The 21,102-nt window shown below is 41.1% G+C and overlaps 2 protein-coding genes across 4 annotated transcripts in view; one reads left to right on the forward strand and one right to left on the reverse strand.

Moving 5' to 3' along the window:
• Positions 1-7,330, reverse strand: part of Gpr137c (G protein-coupled receptor 137C) — a 65,942-nt gene extending 58,612 nt beyond the window's left edge. For both annotated transcript variants that reach the window (XR_015044645.1, XM_021181561.3), the window contains exon 1: positions 6,644-7,330. Coding sequence is in view for 1 of the 2 variants with exons in the window: in XM_021181561.3 (XP_021037220.1) it covers positions 6,644-7,069 (426 nt within the window). In the remaining variant the exon portion in view is untranslated. The remainder of the gene's footprint in view (positions 1-6,643) is intronic.
• Positions 7,331-7,651: 321 nt separating this feature from the next.
• Txndc16 (thioredoxin domain containing 16) overlaps positions 7,652-21,102 on the forward strand; it is an 88,936-nt gene continuing 75,485 nt past the window's right edge. The window contains exons 1-5 of one of the 2 annotated variants that reach the window (XM_021181560.3): positions 7,652-7,848; positions 8,029-8,082; positions 13,575-13,809; positions 15,842-15,924; positions 20,336-20,409. In XM_021181560.3, coding sequence (XP_021037219.1) covers positions 13,647-13,809; positions 15,842-15,924; positions 20,336-20,409 — 320 coding nt within the window. In that variant the 5' untranslated portion in view covers positions 7,652-7,848; positions 8,029-8,082; positions 13,575-13,646. The remainder of the gene's footprint in view (positions 7,849-8,028; positions 8,083-13,574; positions 13,810-15,841; positions 15,925-20,335; positions 20,410-21,102) is intronic. The other variant, XM_085828610.1, reaches the window with a different exon arrangement.

The following is a 21,102-nucleotide window of genomic DNA, read 5'->3' on the forward strand; positions in this document are numbered from 1 at the left end:
CTTTTAGATAATTATTTAAGACAGTTACAGATAAGCTGGGTGACAGACTTACGCTACAGTTTTTAAAGGTTGTTTTCCAAACTGGTTGTAAAGCCTTACACTTAAAGCATTAGCCTCCCAACCCCTGCACACAGATTCTTACAAAAAAAAAAAAAGACTTATTTATTTTTAAGTGTGAGAGTGTTATGTTGGATGTCCTACAGCAGGAGTTAACCAAGTTGTGAGCTGCCTTATGGGTGCTGAGAATTGAACATGGGTTCTTCTGTGCTGAGCCATCTCTCTAGGCCCCCTGTGTATACTTCTAATTAACTCATATCTTTAGCAGTCCATAGTATGGTCAATCTTTTCCATTTTAGACTTCCTAATCAATGTTCAGTGGTAATTGATCATGATTGTAATCTTAATTCTGATAACTAATCATGCTGTTCATCTTTCAAGCGCTTCTTGGCCTTGTACCAATCTCTTTACAAAGTATGCCTTGAACTCCTTTGCCTATTTTTCTTATTATAGAATTTTTAAAATATATTCTAAATACATATTCTTTTGCTAGGTATATGTTTTATAAATTATTTTCTCACTTTCACTCTGTTTTGCAAAAACCAAATATTAAAAATTCACTTGTCAGTTTTGGTACATGATTTTTATTTTCTAACAAAGAAATTTTGACCTCGTCCAAGAAAACAAAAAATTTCATCTACACATCTTAGTTTTTACACTTAAGTTCATGATTTATATCAAGCATAAAGTATGGTATTATGGTATAAGGTAAGAACCAATCTTCATTTTTTTTTCCATTAGTATATTTAACAAAATTTTCTCTTACTAAATTTTGACATCTTTGTAGAACATGTTGAATTAAGTGTGTGTGTCTAATTCAGACCTCTGAATTCTGCTCTACTGATGTCTTTATATTAGTATTATATGGTATTGATAACTTTAGCTTATAAAGCCCCCTGAAAAAAATCAGGTAGTATGATTCTCCAAATTACTGTTTTTCAAAACTTTAAGGACTCAGGAGTCCTCTATAAAATCCACAAACAATATTCTAAGTATTTTATAACTTCAGCAGAGATTTTAATAGAGGTTATACTTAATGTATAGCTCAGAAGTTACATCTTAAAAACAATGCCGGGCAGTTGTGGTGCCGCCTTTAATCCCAGCACTCGGGAGGCAGAGGCACGGGGATTTCTGAGTTTGAGGCCAGCCTGGTCTACAGAGTGAGTTCCAGGACAGCCAGGGCTACACAGAGAAACCCTGTCTCAAAAAACAAAACAAACAAAATAACCAATGCATCCTGTTAGGCAGGCCTTTCATTTACATAGGTTTGTTTTTTTCAGTGCTAGGGATCTAACCTAGGGCTTTGCATATGTCAGCTGAATATTCTATTATGAAACTATATATACTGTTTTTTAAAAATTTCTTTTAATGTTTCATAGTGTTCATTATATGTCTTGTATATCTTGTATTATATTAATTTATTCCTAAGTACTTTAATTTTTAATACTATTGTTTTGTAAGTAAAACTTTCTCAATTTCAGCTTCCTTTTTTTCCAGTATAAAAAGTCTTATCCTGTAATTTGTTAAGTTCACTTATTAGTTCTAATAGTTTTTAAAGCAATTATGTTATTTACAAATATAATTTTACTTTCTTTTTCTAAATACTGAACTTATTTCTCCTTTTTGTTTTATTGTAATTGCAGGACCTCCAATATAGTTTTAATTAAAAAAATTTTTTATGTACATTGGTGTTCTGCTTCTGTGTATGTCTGTGTAAAGTTTTCAGATCTCCTGGAATTGGAATTATAGTTATGAACTGCTGTATGGGAACTGCTGGGAATTGAACCTGGGTCCTTTAGAAGAGTTGTTAGTGCTCTTAACCATTGAGCTATCTCTCCAGCCCCCATTGGATTTTTTTTTTTTTAAACGATTTCATTTTCTAGGGCTGGAGAGATGGCTCAACAGCTAGGCACTTGTTGCTGTTTCAGAGGACCCAGGTTCCTAGCACTCACATCAGGTAGCTAACAACTGTCTGGAACTCAAGTTCCAGGGGAGCCAATGCCCTCTTCTTGCCTCCCTGGACACCTGTATTTACATAATCAGCTTTGTTGATCATTAGATTCTCACAGTAATGATGTTATAAAATGCTTTGATAATATTAAGCCCATTCAAATGTAAGATAATCTGATCCTGCCTTCAGTGAAAAACTATAGGCCCAGTTGTAGAAAAAGTAGGAGCAAGTTAGTGGGTAGAAGGTAGTTGAGTAGGTTTAGACAAAAGCAGTTTATATTCCTTGCAGACAGCCAAACACTGAACTAAGCCATTTCTATTGAATAGTAACTTGTGATGTAAAATATTTATTTTGTATACTTTTCAGTTATTAAATCTTAGAAGCGTTGTAATATTTTACCAGGAGTAATTAACTTTTTCTCTATTTAAGCCAAGATAGTCTATGTATTCATAACATGTATACTCTTTAAGCACAAAATATAAAGACTATAGACAACCCATATATATTTACCTCAACACTCATCAAAATAAAGTAATTGTACATATTACATGTTTCCTAGAATTTAACCTTTATATTTAATAGTATATTCATAGTAGCTATGAGACAAAAATATGATAAAATAACTTGTCCTTAGGAGTTTCCATTTTAGGTGGTAAAAATACACTTGTGGGAAATAACAAACCAAGATATCTGGAAATGGAGTTACATTTATTTAAAGTGTCATTGATATTTAGAATAGTACCTTTATTTGAAGAAGCAATAATAGCATTCATGAAGTTAAAATTTTAAATATAATAGTTTAGCTCTTTTAGCATTAGAATCAAGTCATTGCATTTTATATTGACTAAGCAACTAGCATATATATTATAGAAACTGGAAGGAAAAATGTCAATATGGACCTCAAAGATGAACTCATTCATTTTGGCATGCATCATAGTGCTCCAAAGATAGTATACTAACTCTTATGCTGTTTTCTTGTACGTCCTAATGAAGGATAAGATCAGAAAAATCTATTTAAAGACTGAAATCTTCACTAAGGAAAATATAAGAGTACTAAATTTTATCTGGTAAAGGTCATGCTCTACTGATACTGCCAGAAAAAGTTCAGTATCCGTTTTTAGGTTATAATACTTTTATTCCATTCCAAAAATCAGAAAGATGAAAAGTCAGAAAGAAATACATTTAGCTCAATTCCATTCAGGTGTAAACCAGAAGAATTAATAGTTTACACAGTTCTTAACTTTAAAAAAACATGTGTTTTGGAAGAGGCACCATAAAATAATGTTCAAAGTAGTAAATGTTGTTTTCTATGTTAATAATGATCAAGGTTCTATTTTTAAACTATGTATCTGTGAGGGGGAATGTGCATGTGAATGCAGGTATGCTGGCACCTACAGGTACAGTTGTAAGCTACCACTGGCAGGTGCTGGGCACTGGACAGTCTTCTGTGAGAGCAGCAAGTGCTCTTAACTGATATCTTCTGGCCTGATCCATGGTTCTTTATAATGAAAAGTTTGAATGTTTTAAATTCACTAGACACGGACACAACAAATGTTTAAATTAAAAGTAAAATGGAATTGTTATTTAATATGAGACAGTAAAGACAATACTTTGGGACAAAAATAATAGTTTTGTTTTGGGCAACAAACTCTCTCTACAACTTTGCTATAGTATGAAAAATCCAAAAGCTGGCTATGGCAGCAATGCCCACAATTCCATCACTTGGGATGCTGAAGCATGTGAGTTTTAAGTTTGATTACATCTTGGGCTACACAGCACATTCCAGGCCAGTCTGAGCTAACTAGCAAGTCCATCTGAAAACAAAACAAAAAACTGAAATAAAGAAACAACTCCTCGAAGAGAAAAACTTTACTAATTCAGAATGATCAATGGAAAATATACTTCCAGTTACTTGGCATTGTTAATTAAAAATTGTCATCCAGAGCTGGGCATGGTGGTATACATCTATATTTCCTTGCATTTGGAAGGCTGAAGCAGGAGGATGGAGAGTTCAAGGCCAGCCTGAAGTACATAGACAGTCTGCCTCAAAAAATACAAGAAAAACAAATTCACTCTTTCCTTACCTTTTTTTTTTTTGGCAAAGTACTACAACGTGTAACTAGAGATCCCTCTGCTTCTGTCATCTAGGTGTAAGGATTACAAACATGTGCTCACATACTCACCTTTTAAGTTCAGTTGTTATATAGGCCATATTGTCTTAGAACTATGTAGTTTAGGCTGCCCTCAAAATCATGGCATTCTTCCAGCCTCTCCCTCCCAAGTGCTGAGATTATAGGTACATACCACACTTGACTTCAAATACTCTTTTAAGTATATAAATTCTGATTCAAATGTCTATAATAAAGCAGGATTTCAAAAAAGGACAATATTTATTCAAGTATTATTATGTCCTAAATTTTTTAGTGTTATTATAAAAGACAAACAACCCATAAGCCCTTTCCAGAAGATACTAAGAAACAACCAATCAAACAAAAGAGCTTCAGTACAGTATTTTGAAAATTGTATTTTCTAGGGTAAGAGTTTTTTTCCAAAAAAGTGTATCACACAAACAAGTGATTCATTTAATAAGACTTTCAGACTTTAATGTTTTCTTACTTGGACTACCAGTGATAAAATGTGAAAATTTTATGTAGATAATATTTATTTTTTTGTTCTAGAAATACTTTTTAGAATTTTGTGCTTAAATATAGTTGATATTTTTCCTATTATGTTTGGCCACTTTATTTCCCTTTGAGTGAGAGGTGCTGTCTGGTAGAAGATACAAGGGAACCCTTAAGGCATCCAAGATCTATCTTACTCAAGCTGTTGGTAACTTGGATGTATACATACATAAAACTTCCCTAGCTGCATGTTTAAGATTGTGTACACTTTCTGGTTATGTGTTACATCTCAAGTGAAAGGGTGGTTTTAGCAAGGTCCAATGAATTGCATATATAATTTCTTAAGTCAAGACATATGTGGAGGGGTGACAACACCCATGGTATCTATCTGATGCTCCTAGCAAATTGACTTTTAATCATTTTCAGGTAGATTAACTGTATCTAAGGCTAAAGTAAGTCTTCAATGATGAGAAATTACTAATGTACTATTAGAAGTGTCAAGAAGAACTCAGTATCAGTTTATCTATAAATATGTGTTATAAAACCTTAAGCAACTGGATGATCCCCAAATATGATACCATTGTAGCATGTTTATTTGATTTACAATTGCATATGCTTTTCACTTTTGCTTAAGAGTGAGGCATTATTTTTGTGGTATTATGAGGTTTTTGTGGTATTATGTTGCTAGAGAATAAAAATAAAGTTTGGTTTTGTTACTTAATAATTGTTTTTATTGGATATAGCTTGTATATATAACAATTGTATATAGCTGAAATTACAATTGTGATTTTAAAAACGCTTTCTATTTTCCTGTTTATTAAGGGAAAAAAGAGTTGGTTTATGTAGGAAATATAAACACTTAATCTGATTCAAAAGTGCCTTTTTTTGGGTTACTTTTCCTTGGAACTGTGTTCATTCTCATCACCTCCAAAAGCCTTTGAGAGGATTAGCTGCATAGACCAATACTGTTCTATATTAGTCAGTATTAAGTGTATGATGTCACCTTTTTTTCTCCTCTCCTAAGCTCTTATTTTGAGGGAAAAGAAGACTGGGGGGGGGGGGGGGGCGGAACCTGAAAATAAGGCATAAATACCACTGATAGACATGATTGACAACCTTATACCCCCAACCTGTCTGAAATGGGTCAAATGTGCTGCAGAACAATGCAATCCAACCAGCAATTCCCGTAAAAGAGAAAGGGGGTGTGATTAGACTCCAGCTATTAAGCAAGTTGTTGGAAAAACAAAATCAAAAACAAAAACCAAAACCCAAAACACAGTTCCGTGGTTTGTTTCTGCAACAGGCACAGGTTAAGCTTGTATCTTCTCTCCTAATTAGCTCTCCCCCAAAGGGCTGTGCTGTAAGAGACCGCCTAAATCGCCAAAGCAAGCAGCAACTGGGACAAACACTAAGGGCTTTATGGAGGTCCTTCGACTGTCCCGCAGCATTGGTTATTGATCGTTCACCCCGTCGGGGAAGCGATCGATCAGAATTTGTGCAAGGTGTATCGAGTCACAGTTAAGGAGATGCGGGGGGGGGGGATATAAGCTTCTAATAAAAGAAACGCAGCAACAATAGCGGAGGAACAGCTCTGCCTGGTGACGTAATGGCTGGCAGCGGTCCAGCTTCAGCAGAGCTGCCTCTACTTCAGCATCCAACCTCCCTCAACCCGGTCCAGCCCCGACAGAGCTACCGGAGCTGCTACTTCTTACGATGCTTCTCTGTGGTCGCCACCAACGCCTTACGTGGAGGTCTGGGACATTGAACAAAGGGTGTCCCACTGCCTTAAGTTGTCGGGGCACGCATACTCTCTCTCTCTCACACTTCTCCAACCCCCTCAGGCACCGAGTCCATCAGCGGCTTAAGTTGAGGGAGAGGGAAAGACAGGAGTGTCTCAGTGTCCCCAGACTGCCCTCCCGCCACCTCCCCCAGCCCCGACCCCGACCCCCTTCCGTCTCGGCAGGAGTGGATCCCGGCGGCCCCGCTCCCCCGCTCGCCGGTCCTCCCGCCTTACCTCTGCCAGGTAGAGGTTGAGGAGACAGAGCGTGGAGAACTGTAGGCAGGAGGGGAAGCAGTAGAGCAGCCAGTGCGGGAAGAAGTGCAGGCGAGAGGGTGGCCGCAGCAGGGGCAGAGAGCCGCTGAGGGAGAAGGCGGCTGAGAAGAGCGTGGTCCTGAGCGCTGCCCACGCGAGACACAGGAAGAGGCAGAGGCTCTGGTAACTGAGCCGCCGCTCGCGGTACAGGAGCAGCCGCCACAGCTGCAGGTAGGCAAAGGCGAAGAGCGCGGCGTAGAGCAGCGCGTGCAGCACGCTCAGCGCCAGCTGCACCGAACCGGGAAACGCGGCGCCCGAGGCCGCGACGGCGCCCCCGCCGGACGTCGAGGGTTCGCGGCCGGCCGTGGGGACCGCGGCGGCCGCCGGCCCGGGCACTGATACCCTCATGAGGGGACGCGAGCAGCGGGGAGGGAGCGCGGGAAGGAAGCGGCCCGAGCGCCCCCCGGACCTCCCGCCCGCCCCAGCCTGCGGCCCCGGGCAGCGCCGTGACAGGAGTCGCAGCCCCGCGCGATGGCCGCGGCTGCCCTCGGGCCCGCTTCCCCTTCCCCCCGGGGGGCTCGGCTCCTCCGGCCGCGGCTCGGCTCCGCAGCAGCAGAAAACAACTCTCGGCTGGAGACAATCAGCTGAGAAACCCGAGCTTTTGAGGCGCTCGCTCCGCACTGTGAGCTGCCCGCGATTGGCCCGGGCGGGCGCGCCCTCTGGGCGCCTCACTCGGAATACCACAGGCCTCAGCGCCTGTCACTCCAGAAGTTTTTGATCTGATTGGTCTTCTGCTTTCTCTTCTTTTCTCCCCGCCCTTCTTCCCACCCACGCTGCTGATTGGCCCAGCAACTGCAAGACTTCCTCGCGCCGGCGGGAGGACTCGAGATTCTGTCACCTAGGGCTGTTCTCGCTCCGCCCCCTGACCTTCCATTGGTTGGAGGATCTCTTACGTAAGGAGCACGAGGAGCAGGCGGAGCCTCGGGGGTTGTTTTTTCGCCCAGGAGACTGATTTTGCAGAGGCAGTGCGGGCGGTGGGCGGTGAGCTTCTCAGGTAGGCGTAGTTGCTTTGCGAGCCGCCTTAGGGACCAGCCCCTGCCCCGCCTTCTGTCACCATCTCTACTCAGATGGCGGGACGTGCTGGCCTCAGAGACCTTTCATCTTCTCTGCAGGAGAATCTCAGGCAGGTGGGTAGCAGCGCGGGCCTCAAGACTTTGCCTGCAGGATTGCATGCACATCAGCGCTCGGCAGCGTCCCTCCAGCCAGGTTGCTTGCGGAGCTCCGGTTTCTGACTCAGTTCACCTGTTTCTGGGGGCACCAAACGACGCTGGTTTTGATTTCATTTTCCCCCCTTTTCTTTTTCTGAGCTGGAGGAAACACGGGGCGAGGAAAGCGAATGAAGCAAAGCGCGAGCGGAAACTGTAAGTAATCAACCCTTTCATCTCTTGGGAAGAGGTCCTGAAGGATGAATGAACAGATGAATGTTGAGGCCTTCTCCAAGGGGAAGGTGATTCTTTGAAACTTGCAATTTAGAGAGCTCTCTTGGGCGCAGGGGTGGGCGAGGGCGCGGGGGGGGGGGGGAGCAGTAACAATGTGGTGATTGTCCAGAAGGGAAGAGGTTGTGTGAGATTCTCTGTTTGTGTGTTGGAGCAAGTGGTGCTATTCTCATCTGAGACTGAGAGATACAAGATAAGAGGTATATTTCTGCTTTAAATAAGTGAGGAACGGTTGTATATTGGCCACTACATGAAGTTTGTTCTTTTTTTTTTTTTTTGGTATTTGGTAGCAAATCAGTCAAAGTAATGCAAGATGAGGAAGGATCCTGTGTTCTCAGAGTGAGCATCTCACTGCAGATTCAGTGCTTCTGTAGACAGCATATTTACTGGAGCATCCAATATCCAGCCTTTCCTAAATATTCCCTCCTTACGGTCTGCTTAAGAAGATGGCTGTTTCTCAGTCCTCCACCACCAAGTACATGTTACAGAGGGGCTTAAGATCTGTTTTGTACTTATTCTGGGCCAGTAGTTTGCCAGGCAGCAGACAGTATTACCATCCACGAGTGTAATCATGCACACACGTGTACAATAATGATAAAATGAGAAGAAAGCCCTAAGTCTGTGTTTATTCAGTGGTAGGCTCATCAGGAAGACTATAATGAGGCAGGAGAATCTCCAGCATTTAGATGTTGTCTTTTTCTCATTAGCTGTATGGTGGAGGCTATGTTACAGATGTTTAGCCAGATACACATGTGGATGGTCAGCGTTGACTGAAAGGGGAAATGGAAGTGCAGGATTGATATTTGGTTCTTGTTTACAATGTTCTGTCTTCCATGATGTTTTACTCAGCACAGGCCAAGCTTGCTGCAGGGTCTTTATACAGATGCGGTTCCTTCAGAGAACTTGAGTACACAGAGGTTATTCGGTACAGATCAGCAGCCAGCAGGTCTCGTTTTGCAGGCCCTAGAGCATGGTTCTCCATGGTCTTTGACCTTGTCCTGTGACAGGTCCTGCCAGTTTTATCATTATCTTGGCAGGATCTCAAACTGGTTTTGGAGTATTTGGGCTTTTGTTTCAAGGCTGAGGTGGTTTGGTCAGCACGCTGCTTGGAACAAGGAATAGTTTGGGTGTAAGTTACATTTTATGTTTGCATATTGCCTGTCTTTGCTGGTGCTTCCTGGAATCTGTGTTTGTATACCTTGTTAAATACAACCAACAGCAGCTACTATACAATATGAATCTGTTTGCAAGCCTCTTAGTGTTTAAAATAAGCTTGTTAACGGTAAGAACTTTGGTACACACTCATTGTAGACTCATTAGGTATGTCTCATCTCCAAATTGCTGTAGCAACAGTTTTGCCAACTTGAGGTGGCTCATTTATTGATTATCAATGTCAGATAACCCTTTTCTTGTGGTGCTCAGACCAGTTTTGAGGTCTGTTTGACCTTCTAGCTAGTACTTCAGAGTTTTTGTTAAAATAATTTTTTTTTAAAAGAGAACCACCTTCCTACTACTTGTCTTTTTTTTTCTTTTTTAAAAAAGATTTATTTATTTATTTCTTGTATGTGAGTACACTGCTGCTGTCTTCAGACACATTAGAAGAGGGCATTGGATCCCCATTACAGATGGTTGTGAGCCACCATGTGGTTGCTGGGAATTGAACTCAGGACCTTTGGAGGAGCAGTCAGTGCTCTTAACTGCTGAGCCATCTCTCCACCCCCACTTTAGAGTTTTTGTTAAGGCAGCTGGTCATTCATCCCTATCTTGTGTACCAGTGGACATACACTAGTTTAAGCTTCAGAAGTAGGTCCTCAAATCTTGATGACTTAGCATTTTCCAAGTCTTCCTTGAGCTCATTACGTATTAGCTAAGGGTTCTTTGTGCTGTGTTCCTGCAGACACGGTCGGTACCTACCAATTTAATTAAACATTTCTGGAAATAAAGTGCCTGCCACATGCTGGCTGTTGAAACTGTTGACCGACCCCCCCCCCACCCCCCGCCCGTCGCTCGATTGCCCCACATTGAAGTCACAAGGTATCATAAAAAACAGCTTGAGCAGAGGTGGAATGAGGAAGCTCAGTGAAACCTGCCTTACACCTATGAAGAGTACTGTACCAAGGGTCAGCCACACCCAGGGAGCCAGGCCACATTTCTCCCATGGTTCTCATCAATTTGTGTAGGTGTGTAGAATTTTGAAGCACGGAGCGCTGCTTTTGTACCCTTTCTCCTTACTGGAGGGAAAAGTCATTTTCTGTCAGTATTTTCTGTATCTTTGCCTTTACCCTGTGCACGCTGATATTCTCTCCCACCCACAGTCTCTGTCCTTTAGTTTAAAGAGCCTTGTAGTAGGAAGGCAACCTCTGAGCAGTGCATCTTATTTTCCGTGTATGGGTTTGTCCATTCTTTTGTAGCTGGATGGGGTAGATTTGAATAGTAGTGGAAGAGGTGGCAGACTTACTTACGTGCAAATAAATGGTGAAAGATTGTAAACGTTGAAGAACAAAGAATATAAATAATAACCTTTCAAATAAAAATGAGATGATTTCTGTAAAGAAGGGATGCTAGCCAGGTATGATTACAGCTCGTACCTGTAATCTCAGCCTTCTGGAGTCTGAGGCAAGAGAATCACCATGAAGCCAAGCTAGCCTACACAGTGAGACCATGTCTGAAAAAGCTGAAGAAAGGGAAAAAGGAATGGCTTTGTGGGCTTCACAAGTTGTCTTGATACTTATTCTTGCCTCAGTTTTTTTCTTCAGAGATAACTGCTCTCAGTTTGTAGTCATGTGTTTTGGCATAGACTTAACTGATTTCAATTAACTTTGGCTCTTGGTGTTGTGAAATATATTTAGCCTCTGTCAGTGCCTCACCTTTCGCTTTCTCCCTTTGTGTCTCCTCATCCATTCAGCTTTGGTTATTATAGTTTTAGTTCTGGCAGACTCCACATTCTCTGTGCTTCTAAGTATTTTTTAAATAGTCTAATATTATCAAAGGTGGAACGATTGTGGGATTCCTGATGCGTTCCTGCCCCGGCCCCTAACTGGTAACCACACTCTCACAGGTGTAGTCTCACCTGTCCAGTCACAGAAGATCGCTAAAGTCAAACCTTTGGAGCTGCAGAGCACACTGGGAAGAGGAACAGTGTGCCAACTCTAATGTCCAATTTAGTCTAAAGTAATTGAATTGTAGCCTCCAGACAAGGAAATAATTGGTGGTTGGTCTTTCAGTGATTTAACCTAATATTTTGGTGTTTAATTAGGTTATTGTTATTTCATATAGTAATGAATGGTCTGTAGTTATTTCCTTAGCCACAGAAATACATACAATTTCCTCCAGAATACAAAGAAAACAGTGAGCTGCATATGTTGCAGAAGATGGCCTAGTTGGCCATCACTGGGAAGAGAGGCCCCTTGGTCTAGCAGACTTTATATGCCCCAGTACAGGAAAACGCCAGGGCCAAGAAGTGGGAGTGGGTGGGAGCAGGGTGGGAGCAGGGTGGGGGGGAGGGCATAGGGAACTTTCGGGATAGCATTTGAAATGTAAATGAAGAAAATATCTAATAAAAAAATCTGGGAAAAAAAAAAGAAAACAGTGAGTGACCTATTTTAAAACATTTTCACTAATAAAGCAGCCCTGAAATAGGTTGCTTACAATTGTTAGAATCTATAATCAATTTTAATTTTAAGGATACCTCTTAATGAGGTATCATTGAGATTACATTTTTATATACCTTTTACAGCTGCCACTTCTTATTTTACTTTCAGCTTTTTAACAAAACTCAGGATTAAAAACTGAAGGCAAATTTGTTCAGTGATAGTTACTTGGTCCAATGAATTTCAGAAGTATTAAATAATCCTTGAATCCTTAGTTTCAATCTTTTTTTTTTTTCAAGAACACCTGCTGTCTAGGGAGAAATATCTCATTGATCATCTTGGATGAATGGAGCCTATAGCCAGTGCTTTATACTTTGTTTATAAAGTTGTCATCTTATTCTTTGTTGAAAAACTTTGCCCTTACTCTTAAGAATATATCTATATCTATATCTATCTATATATTGTGTCCTATTTCAGATTAAAAGATGAAAATTATCACCTATATCTGTGAGTGTAGTTATGCTTTTTATAAATATGGTATTTTTTATGTTACCTTAATTTCCTTAGGGGATTGGAATGTATGTCTCTGGTAAATTGCTTGCCTAAGCTATCTTCATTTAAACTTTGATAGTATAGAAAAACTCTCAGAGATGTTTTAAAAAAAAAATTGAAAACTGCAAAATAGCAGACAAAACTGAGAGCAGGCCAAGAAGGAACGTGCTAAGTACACCAAGGAAGAAGGTGACAGCAGAATGGATGGCTAGATCAGACCAGGTTCAGAAGGTAGGACTGGACCAGCCAGTTAAGATTGAAGTGTGTAACCAGCATGAAATAGTATGTCCTAAGCATTAAAGTAGGCTTAAGTTCAGAACGCATGTTCTTGCATAGTATGAGTAGACCTCTTGCAGGAGATTTAAAAGGTAGCAGACTTTGCATGTCTTGTTCCCAACCAAACAGTGTTCAGCAGTGGCTGGAGTATTTGTTAGCTGTAAATGGGTCAAACAAAATGTCCAGTTTTAGAAATGAGTTGAGCCAGGCTTGGTGGTATAGGCCTGTACTCCAAGCTATTCAGCAGGCTGGGGCAGGAAGATCATAAATTCAAGGCCAGCTTGTATAGCTGATTGGTACCTTGATTTAAGAAAGCAAGAAGATGGCTGGCCTAAACATCAGTGGTAGAGTGCTCGCCTAGCTTGTACACGGCTTTGAATTCATTCTTTAACACAGGAAATAGTAAAGGATTGGATAATCTTTTAAAGCAATTTTAGAATGTTCAAGAGTTTTAGTACACTTGATCTTAGACAAAAGGCCGAGAAATGATTCAAGAATTTTAGTAAAAGATGTGAAACTTAATAAGCATTTTGTAGAGATCTTTGATTTCTTTTGCAGATATCAAAAATTAAGTATGTTATTGAATGACTGTAATCCAAGGTTTCAAGGCAACAAATGGGTATTATAAGTTTGAGGGAGCTGGGCCTTCAGACTAGAATTTTGTCTCAACCCACCAAACAGAATACAGAGTCAACAACAACCATAGCATGGATGTACACCCAGTCCTGTCCAAGGCCTGCAAATGTAGTTAGCTTAGTGATACAGTTCTATTCCTAAACTTTCTTAAACAGTCCCCAGCACTGTGAAAATATAAAATGAAATAAAAGTATTATCAGTTCAGTGTTCTTATACATGGTTCCCCCTCAGAATTTCTTTCTCACTAGAAGGAAATAAAGGTCTAGTAAAATCAAGTCATGTAGTGATTTAACTGTTCATTTGGTAGCTTTAAAGTTACAAATTTAGTCTAACAGAACTTGTTGATCTGCTGCTCTGTGCCAGGGATCGCTTCAGGCAGTAGAGCACGGCAGTGAAGAAAACAAGTCTCCTGGCACGCGTCTCCAGGCACAGCTCATGATGTCTTCTAGCTTCAGTGTCTTTAGAGCTGGTGTTGCATTGGTTTTGATGTGCAGTTTTTACAAGTCGACTGAAGACTCTCTCCCAGAACTGACTCCTCAGCAATATTTCAGCACACTGCAGCCAGGAAAAGCCTCATTAGCTTATTTTTGCCAAGTTGGTAAGTCTCTCTTAAAATTCTTACATGACTCTTGAGGTACTTATTTTGCTGTAGTCAGTACACTCAGTGGGAACTTCCTGTCGGCTATAACCATGTGTGCTGTAATGCTGTTTCTATGATTTGCCTGCTTGCATGATGCAGGCACCTTAGCTTTCCTCTGTTTCTTTCCTCATCTGCTATGATACAATAGTGATTGTCTTTTAAACTTAGTGTGAGGATTAAATGGGTTTATATATTACTTATTCATAGAAAACACTACTTCAGGGTTCCTGACAAACCATTTGAATTTCATGGAGTTATTTCTGGAGTATACATCCTTATTCTTTAGCATGTAGCTGTTTGAGCAATTTTATAAAAGCTGGATATGTAGTTTTAGCCATGATTTAGCTTACTGTTCTATATCTTGCTTTGGCTGTGTCATTAATTATACTGAGCTAATTAAAATGACTATTGAACATAATTGTGATGGTTTCATTTAAGCCTTCATGTCAGTAACAGTACAATTGCATTGGAATTACCAAAATGAGTTCACTTCTCCAGACAGACACTATTTTTTGCTTTTTGTTGTTGTTGTTTTTTTTTTTTTTTTTTCAAGACAGGGTTTCTCTGTATAGCCCTGGCTGTCCTGGAACTCACTTTGTAGACCAGGCTGGCCTTGAACTCAGAAATCCGCCTGCCTCTGCCTCCTGAGTGCTGGGATTAAAGGCGTGCGCCACCACGCCCGGCGCTCCAGTCACTGTTTAATCTTATTTGTGATTTGGTATTTTAAGACAATTTGAAAGTTTCGTATATGTGTATAAGTATGCTGTGGATATGGTATCTAACTTGTTTTGGATGGCCAGCATCTGCTCGCCCACCTCCTTAATGGACGGTGGGGCTCCTGAAGATGGTGGCAAAGGTCAGGTAGCAGCTGTGGCCTGGGTCACAGGCAGACATCATGTGGTTGGCTTTGAACCTCTGTTGTGTGTGCACTGTCAGGACAGAGTCCTGCTGGCTGCCTTGAATGTGAGGGGGTTGAAGTGGGCTTGAGGAAGTGCAGGCATGGGAAGTGCACTGTGTTCATGGTCAGCTTGCATAAGTTGGTGTTCAGGTGACTGGGGTGGGGACATGGACATGCAGAGATGTGGTGACACTGATCCTAGTGCCAGATATTGGGTGGTTGAGGTCCCAGTAGGTGGGTGTGCTTAACTTGAGCCTGTGGAAGGGATGTGGTAGAGGGCCCAGTTGTTGATGCACCAAGTCTCATTGGTGCTCTCCACCAGCAAGTGCCCCAGTGGCGTGTTGTTATAGGGCTCCACCACGGTGTCTGAGACCTTAGGTGACCATATGATTGCAACGGTGTTCATGATGCAATCTGGGTACTCCTCCCAGATCTTGCGGATGAGCAGTGCACCTATGCCTGAGCCCTTGTGCTGCCCAGTGAGTGTGTGAGTTAGAAGCTCTGCAGGCAGTTACAATGCTCACACTCCTCTGTTCCTGGTGAAGATGAAGTTGTCAGGCCAGAAGAGCAGCCCCAAAGGCTCAGACATCACATTGTCTGTGGTGCTGGGCTCCATATCCCCTAGGGCATCTATGGGCATACACTTCTGAGAGCATGAGTCATGATAGGAGACTCCAGTCTTCTCCAGCTATAGCACTGAGTCACCAAGGTAGCCTCCAGCAACTCATTGCTGATCACTTGCCAAAATTTGGTATGGATCTGGTTCCTGTACTGGCTGGCCTGCCTGATACACACAATCTCTCTCATGGTGGCGTATCTGTGCTGGGGTGCTGATTCAAACTTGTTACTTTCTACATATATGCTTTAAATAAACTTTTAAGGTAACTTCCAAAGTTAAACTATTCTGTGATAACAGAAATAAGAAGAAACAATAGAAAAATATGTGTCTTGGTGTGTTTGTTTTGAAGGCTAGATACACAAATACTTAATGAAAAATAATTTTTTGTGTGTTCAGATTTTACCTTTAATTTTAAATATTCATCTTTTAAAAGATCAAATTCAATAATATTCATCCAACATTTCTTGTTTTAGGTTCTCTAAGTAACTCTGTGTTTCTTGAAGAACTAAAAGAAGCTGTGAAGCCTCTCCATGACTATGGGATTTCAGTTGCAAAGGTAGACAGATATTTATGTTAATAAAATATTAGTGACAGACATTTACAACCCTCTGACCTAAGACTGCATATCTGAAAAGACATTCACAACTTTTTCCAAACTGGAAAAAACTGAGTTTATTTTCCTTGCTTTCCTCCCTGAGTTTAGGTAGGAGCACAGGAAGAGCTCTGGTGAGTGTGTACACTGGTGCCTGGGGAGAAGAGAAGCCACTCAGCTCCCTCAGCTCTGGGACTTTAACTGCGGTTCAGAACCTATTCTACCAGGGTATTCTCGAGCCTGAGCTGGGGTTTTCTTTCTTTTGTTCTATAGCTGTTTCACAGCAGCCGCAATTCAGCTGGTCATTAACTTTCTATTCATGTCACTGGAAGGAACAAAGTGGAGATGATTAACATTTTTTGGCTTTGTCTTTTTCTGTGTTTACAATTGTTTATAAATTGTTTATACTATAGTTTGGGACTTGTCTTAGTCAGGGTTTCTATTCCTGCACCAACATCATGACTGAGAAGCAAGTTGGGGAGGAAAGGGTTTATTCAGCTTACACTTCCATACTGCTGTTCATCACTGAAAGAAGTCAGGACTGGAACTCAAGCAGGTCAGAAAGCAAGAGTTGATGCAGAGGCCATGGAGGGATGCTCTTTACTGGCTTGCTTCCCCTGGCTTGCTCAGCCTGCTCTCTTATAGAACCCAAGACTACCAGCCCAGAGATGGCACCACCCACAAGGGGCCTTTCCCCCTTGATCACTAATTGAGAAAATGCCTTCCAGTTGGATCTCATGGAGGCATTTCCTCAACTGAAGCTCCTTTCTCTGTAATAACTCCAGCTGTGTCAAGTTGACACAAAACTAGCCAGTACAGGACCTTTTTTTTTTTTTTTTTTTTTTTTTTTAGAATAAAGTAAGTCAATTTGAAGATATATATATTTTTTCCAAAAAAGTTCAAATTTGCTATGGATTTCAATGGACAATTTCCACATGTGTCAGGTTAGGTAACATCTAAGACTTTAATTTATCTTAACATGAGAAGTCACCTATTGAAAGTTGTAATTCTTTCAGATTAGTGCCCACTGGCTTTTTGCATCCATTTATTAATTCTCAGCTCAGCTACCACCCTCCTCCCAGAGATGATTTGCTTCTTGTCTGTAGGGAGACTTCCTAGGCAGGAAGGTGGAACAGTCTGTGTACCTTACAAAATCCCAATCAGACTACAAACTTCATCTTCTGAGTGTTGTGTATGTAATAAGGCTTGATTTGCTTATAACAGCCGAGTCTGTTCTAGAGTGTTAGCCCAGCACGCATCTGAAGTTTAGAAGTGACAGGTTAGAGGTTAGATACTCAGTGGCTAGGAGCTCCAGCTGTTCTTGCAGAGGAGGATTGAATTTAGTTCCCACCACCTGCATGGCAGCTCACAACCATCAGTAACTCCAGTTTCAGGGAATCTGATTACCTCTTCTGGCCTCCACCATCATCAGGCTTCTAAACACACACACACACACACACACACACACACATTCATGGTCATAAAATAAAAATGATCTTTAAAAACGAAGTAGTTATATATGCTACTGAAGACCATGATTGTGCTGTTTAGTAACAGGTAGAGAAGAACCTAGACTTGTGTATCTGTAGCTGGAGGAGAATATTAGGATTTCTGCTTAGGCTGTCACTGTTATTAACTGACATTTTGATGCCATGGTCGAGAACACTTGGAAACCCCAAAGGTTGGTGATAAATCACAGATCCACACTAAAGGTTTAGCTCGGTCCTTGCTGTGTAAGAAGTAAATATTTACAAGTGAAAAGAGCTCCCTGTATTGAGTGTTCTTCAGATGAGCCTGTCTCTTTGGAAAGGCTGTATGTAAATATGGGCTTCCATCCCAGTCACAGGTCATCTTAGTTGCTAAGAGTGTCATCAGCGTAGGTAGACACAACTTCAGTCCCGCGCTGAAGAAATGGAGGCTTTTTGCCGAGTGTTGAAATGGGAAGTGACACGGTGTTGGGGAAGAGTAGCATTTGAGAATGTCCTAAAGATTAATATTGACAGACACAGGTAGATGAAGAAAATACCAAAATCTAGACGTCTTTGTGAGCATGTGAGACAGCTGACTTTAGTTAGGGTTGCTTGAATGGTGGTAAGTCAGTTGTTTAGTGGAGCATCTTGCTGGTGGTTACACCACGGAAGGACCTCAACCACCCTTAGCTGTTAGAAGCTCCTCCAGGATGGGTGGGGAGAAAATCTAAGTGGACTAAGTATTCCAGGTAAGATAAATTTTCTCAATCTGGAGAAAGCAGCCTAGTCCAACTTTATGCAACTTAAACATGTGTCTAAAATAAAGACTTGACATGTTTTTAAGGTAAATGGAGGAAAAAGAAATATACAAATGAGATAACCGAAGCAAAGTTTCATGACTGTATCAAAATTGGTTTTAAAACAAAAGAAAACAAACAAACAAACAAACTCATCCCTGACTTTTTTGTCTCAGGAGTCATGGGCCCTTGGGTTTGTTTTTAAAACTGTTCAAGTTCAGCTATTCACATTCCACTCTTCCTCTCCTGGTCACCCTGTCACAGAGGGGACCCAGTGATGTCCCAGAAAGGCTTGTTCTTTCGCTCTTACCCCACTACAGACCCCTTTCTCCATGTATGATGGCAGACTTCTTATTGCAGTCACAGTAAATTAAAACCCCGAGTGTCACAGAGACTGCCTTGTTTGTGACACACTCTCTGACTTCAACCTTGTTTATGTTCCTAAAGCATTCAGTTCATTTTCCTCTTCCTTGAGGCTGCCACGGCTGCCATTACCACAGGACCTTTGCACGTACTTTTACCCTAGGCACATATTTAAATATTTAAATGTCTCCCTTCAGTTCTCAGTACCAATGTACCAAGGTCACAATCAAGCCTTCCTTGATTATCTGTCTCAAATGCTCTGCTGTATTCTGTCCCTTTACTGTTTGTAATACTACTTAGCTTTATGTATTAATTATGTAATGTTTATACTTTTAAAATGTAAATTCAAAATAAAGTTTCTTATTTGGGACTTAACTGTATCCCCAGTGATTGACATAATGCCATATCTTCAGACTATAATGAATGAGTGCATGGATCTCTTATCATAACATCGAGTGTTCCTATAGTTTGCACTTCAAAATAAAAAAAAAACCCTATGTACACTAAAGTTCTTTTGGTTCTAGCTGAGTTAATTCTAATTTTCTGTTCCTTATGTCTTTCCTGTCAGTTCCCTTTATATATATATATATATATATATATATATATATATATATATATAAAACAAATGTTCCTCAGTTTTCATCCTGTTTCTTCAATTTCTGTACACATAACTAACAACAATAAAGTCCTACTCCGTCAAAGCAAACACAGCCCTTAATCAAATTCAGAACAAAATAACTGCCTCTCCAGCCTTTGTTTTGGTTAGTTGTAATGGTGGCCCTTCACCTCCCGAGCTGGAAACGTGTGTGCTTTCCTTACAGCTTTCATCTGTGTGGTGATGTGTGTACACACTCTTCATTCTTGATCAGCCTCTTAATCGTAAATCTCCGTGGCTTCCGTCCAGGTCCAAGTCCTGGGCCTATACTTTCACTACTGCCTCCTGATTTTGTGTCCTGTCCTCTGTCTTATTTTCATGACTGGTCTCAGACATTACTCCACATAAGTTTGGGTTGTGAGTGGTCTGGCTGCTCTGACAGTGCACACTTGGTTTAGCACAGTGCCTGTGCTTGTGATTGCTGCTGGTATTCTAGTGTGTTCTTATTGAGTCTCCTTTTGAGAACTGTCAGTGAATTCCCACACAGTGACATCGGCCAAGTGTACCCTGACCTGCAGTAGAGGATAAAGACATTTCTTTAATGGGACACTTCTTTTTGTCAAAGCAAGGTTCTGTTAATAACAGGAAAGGAGTTGATGGACTAGGGTTAGGAGACCAGCAGAGCTGCCACACTATGTGGACTGCCATACTGTGTGAGCTGCCACACTGTGCCCAGGCACTGAATTGCTGTCATGGACCCAGTTTACGTTCACTCTTTCTGCTAAGTCCCCACTCTGCCCCTGAGCTTCACTCTCAGCCTCTGCTTTTTGTTTTTTGGGTTTTTTTTTTGTTTTTTTTTTTTTTTTTCATGGCTGTTTATCTCGCCTTAAGCTTTCCCTTCCTGTTTTCCTTCCCGACCACCTGATTCTTAAGTAAAATGTAGTTAAATATAAACTTGCAGGAGATGAAACATCACAAGTTGTAGAAACCCGGTCCTTCCTGTGGTTTCCTCAGGTGTGCGAGTGAGCAGTGACAGCATAAGTCAGAAAAAATGAGACACAGAATTTAACCTGGAGACAGGCAGTGATGTTTAATTCTCCTTGTCTGACCCCGTGATGCATAGTTTGACCCTTACATGTAATCTGTTAAAGGTGACTTGTGTCGAAGGAGCAGCGTCCAGATACTGTGGGGAAGAAGAGGGTCTGAGGAAAGCGTATTTATTCAGGTAAGTTCTCTTTGGAGTGAGATTGTTACTAACGCGAGGTGATTGCTTTAGACTACTTAAAAGTATTTAAGAAATCACTGGGTCAGAATGATGCGGCCTTTAGTGGGGTCTTGGGAAGTTTAGTAGAAACTCCAAGGAGTAGACTTGCCATTTTGATTTCTTTACAAGAGCTGGGGACTTGAGTAATCCCTGAGACGCTTACATCAATTCCTACTCAGACTGTCTAGTGAGAAGTGCAGAGCACAGTGTTGTGAGTGGCTCTGCTAGCTCCGTATTGGGAATCCTTTTCCTCGGAAGGATTTGCTAGTGTCTTAGTGTTGATTCCTCTCCCCTTGAGTCTGTCATCTTCAGAGGCGTTTCATACACTCGCACACCCTGGATGTGCCCTAGGAACTCCTCAGGAAACTTTTCTCTCACCTGTTTGTTTTTTTCCCAAGCCAGTTTGGCAATCTCTGTGACAGGAAGATGTTATTGGGAGGTCTCTTTTGGGTTTGTTTCCCAGTTTTTGTCAAGTATAGGTTCTAAATTTTTCAGAATGAACATACTTATTTGAGTGCATACACAGTATATATTTGAATATATTATGTACCAGCATTCTGGTAGGTATACAGGGTTCACAGATAAGAAACAGGCTTTATCATAAAGAATTTAAAAGTGTTAGATCTCCGAGGAACTTGGAGTGTAATTAGATAC

The sequence above is a fragment of the Mus caroli genome, unplaced genomic scaffold (genome assembly GCF_978045245.1).
Source record: "Mus caroli unplaced genomic scaffold, Mus_caroli_1 scaffold_12, whole genome shotgun sequence".
NCBI lineage: Eukaryota > Metazoa > Chordata > Mammalia > Rodentia > Muridae > Mus > Mus caroli.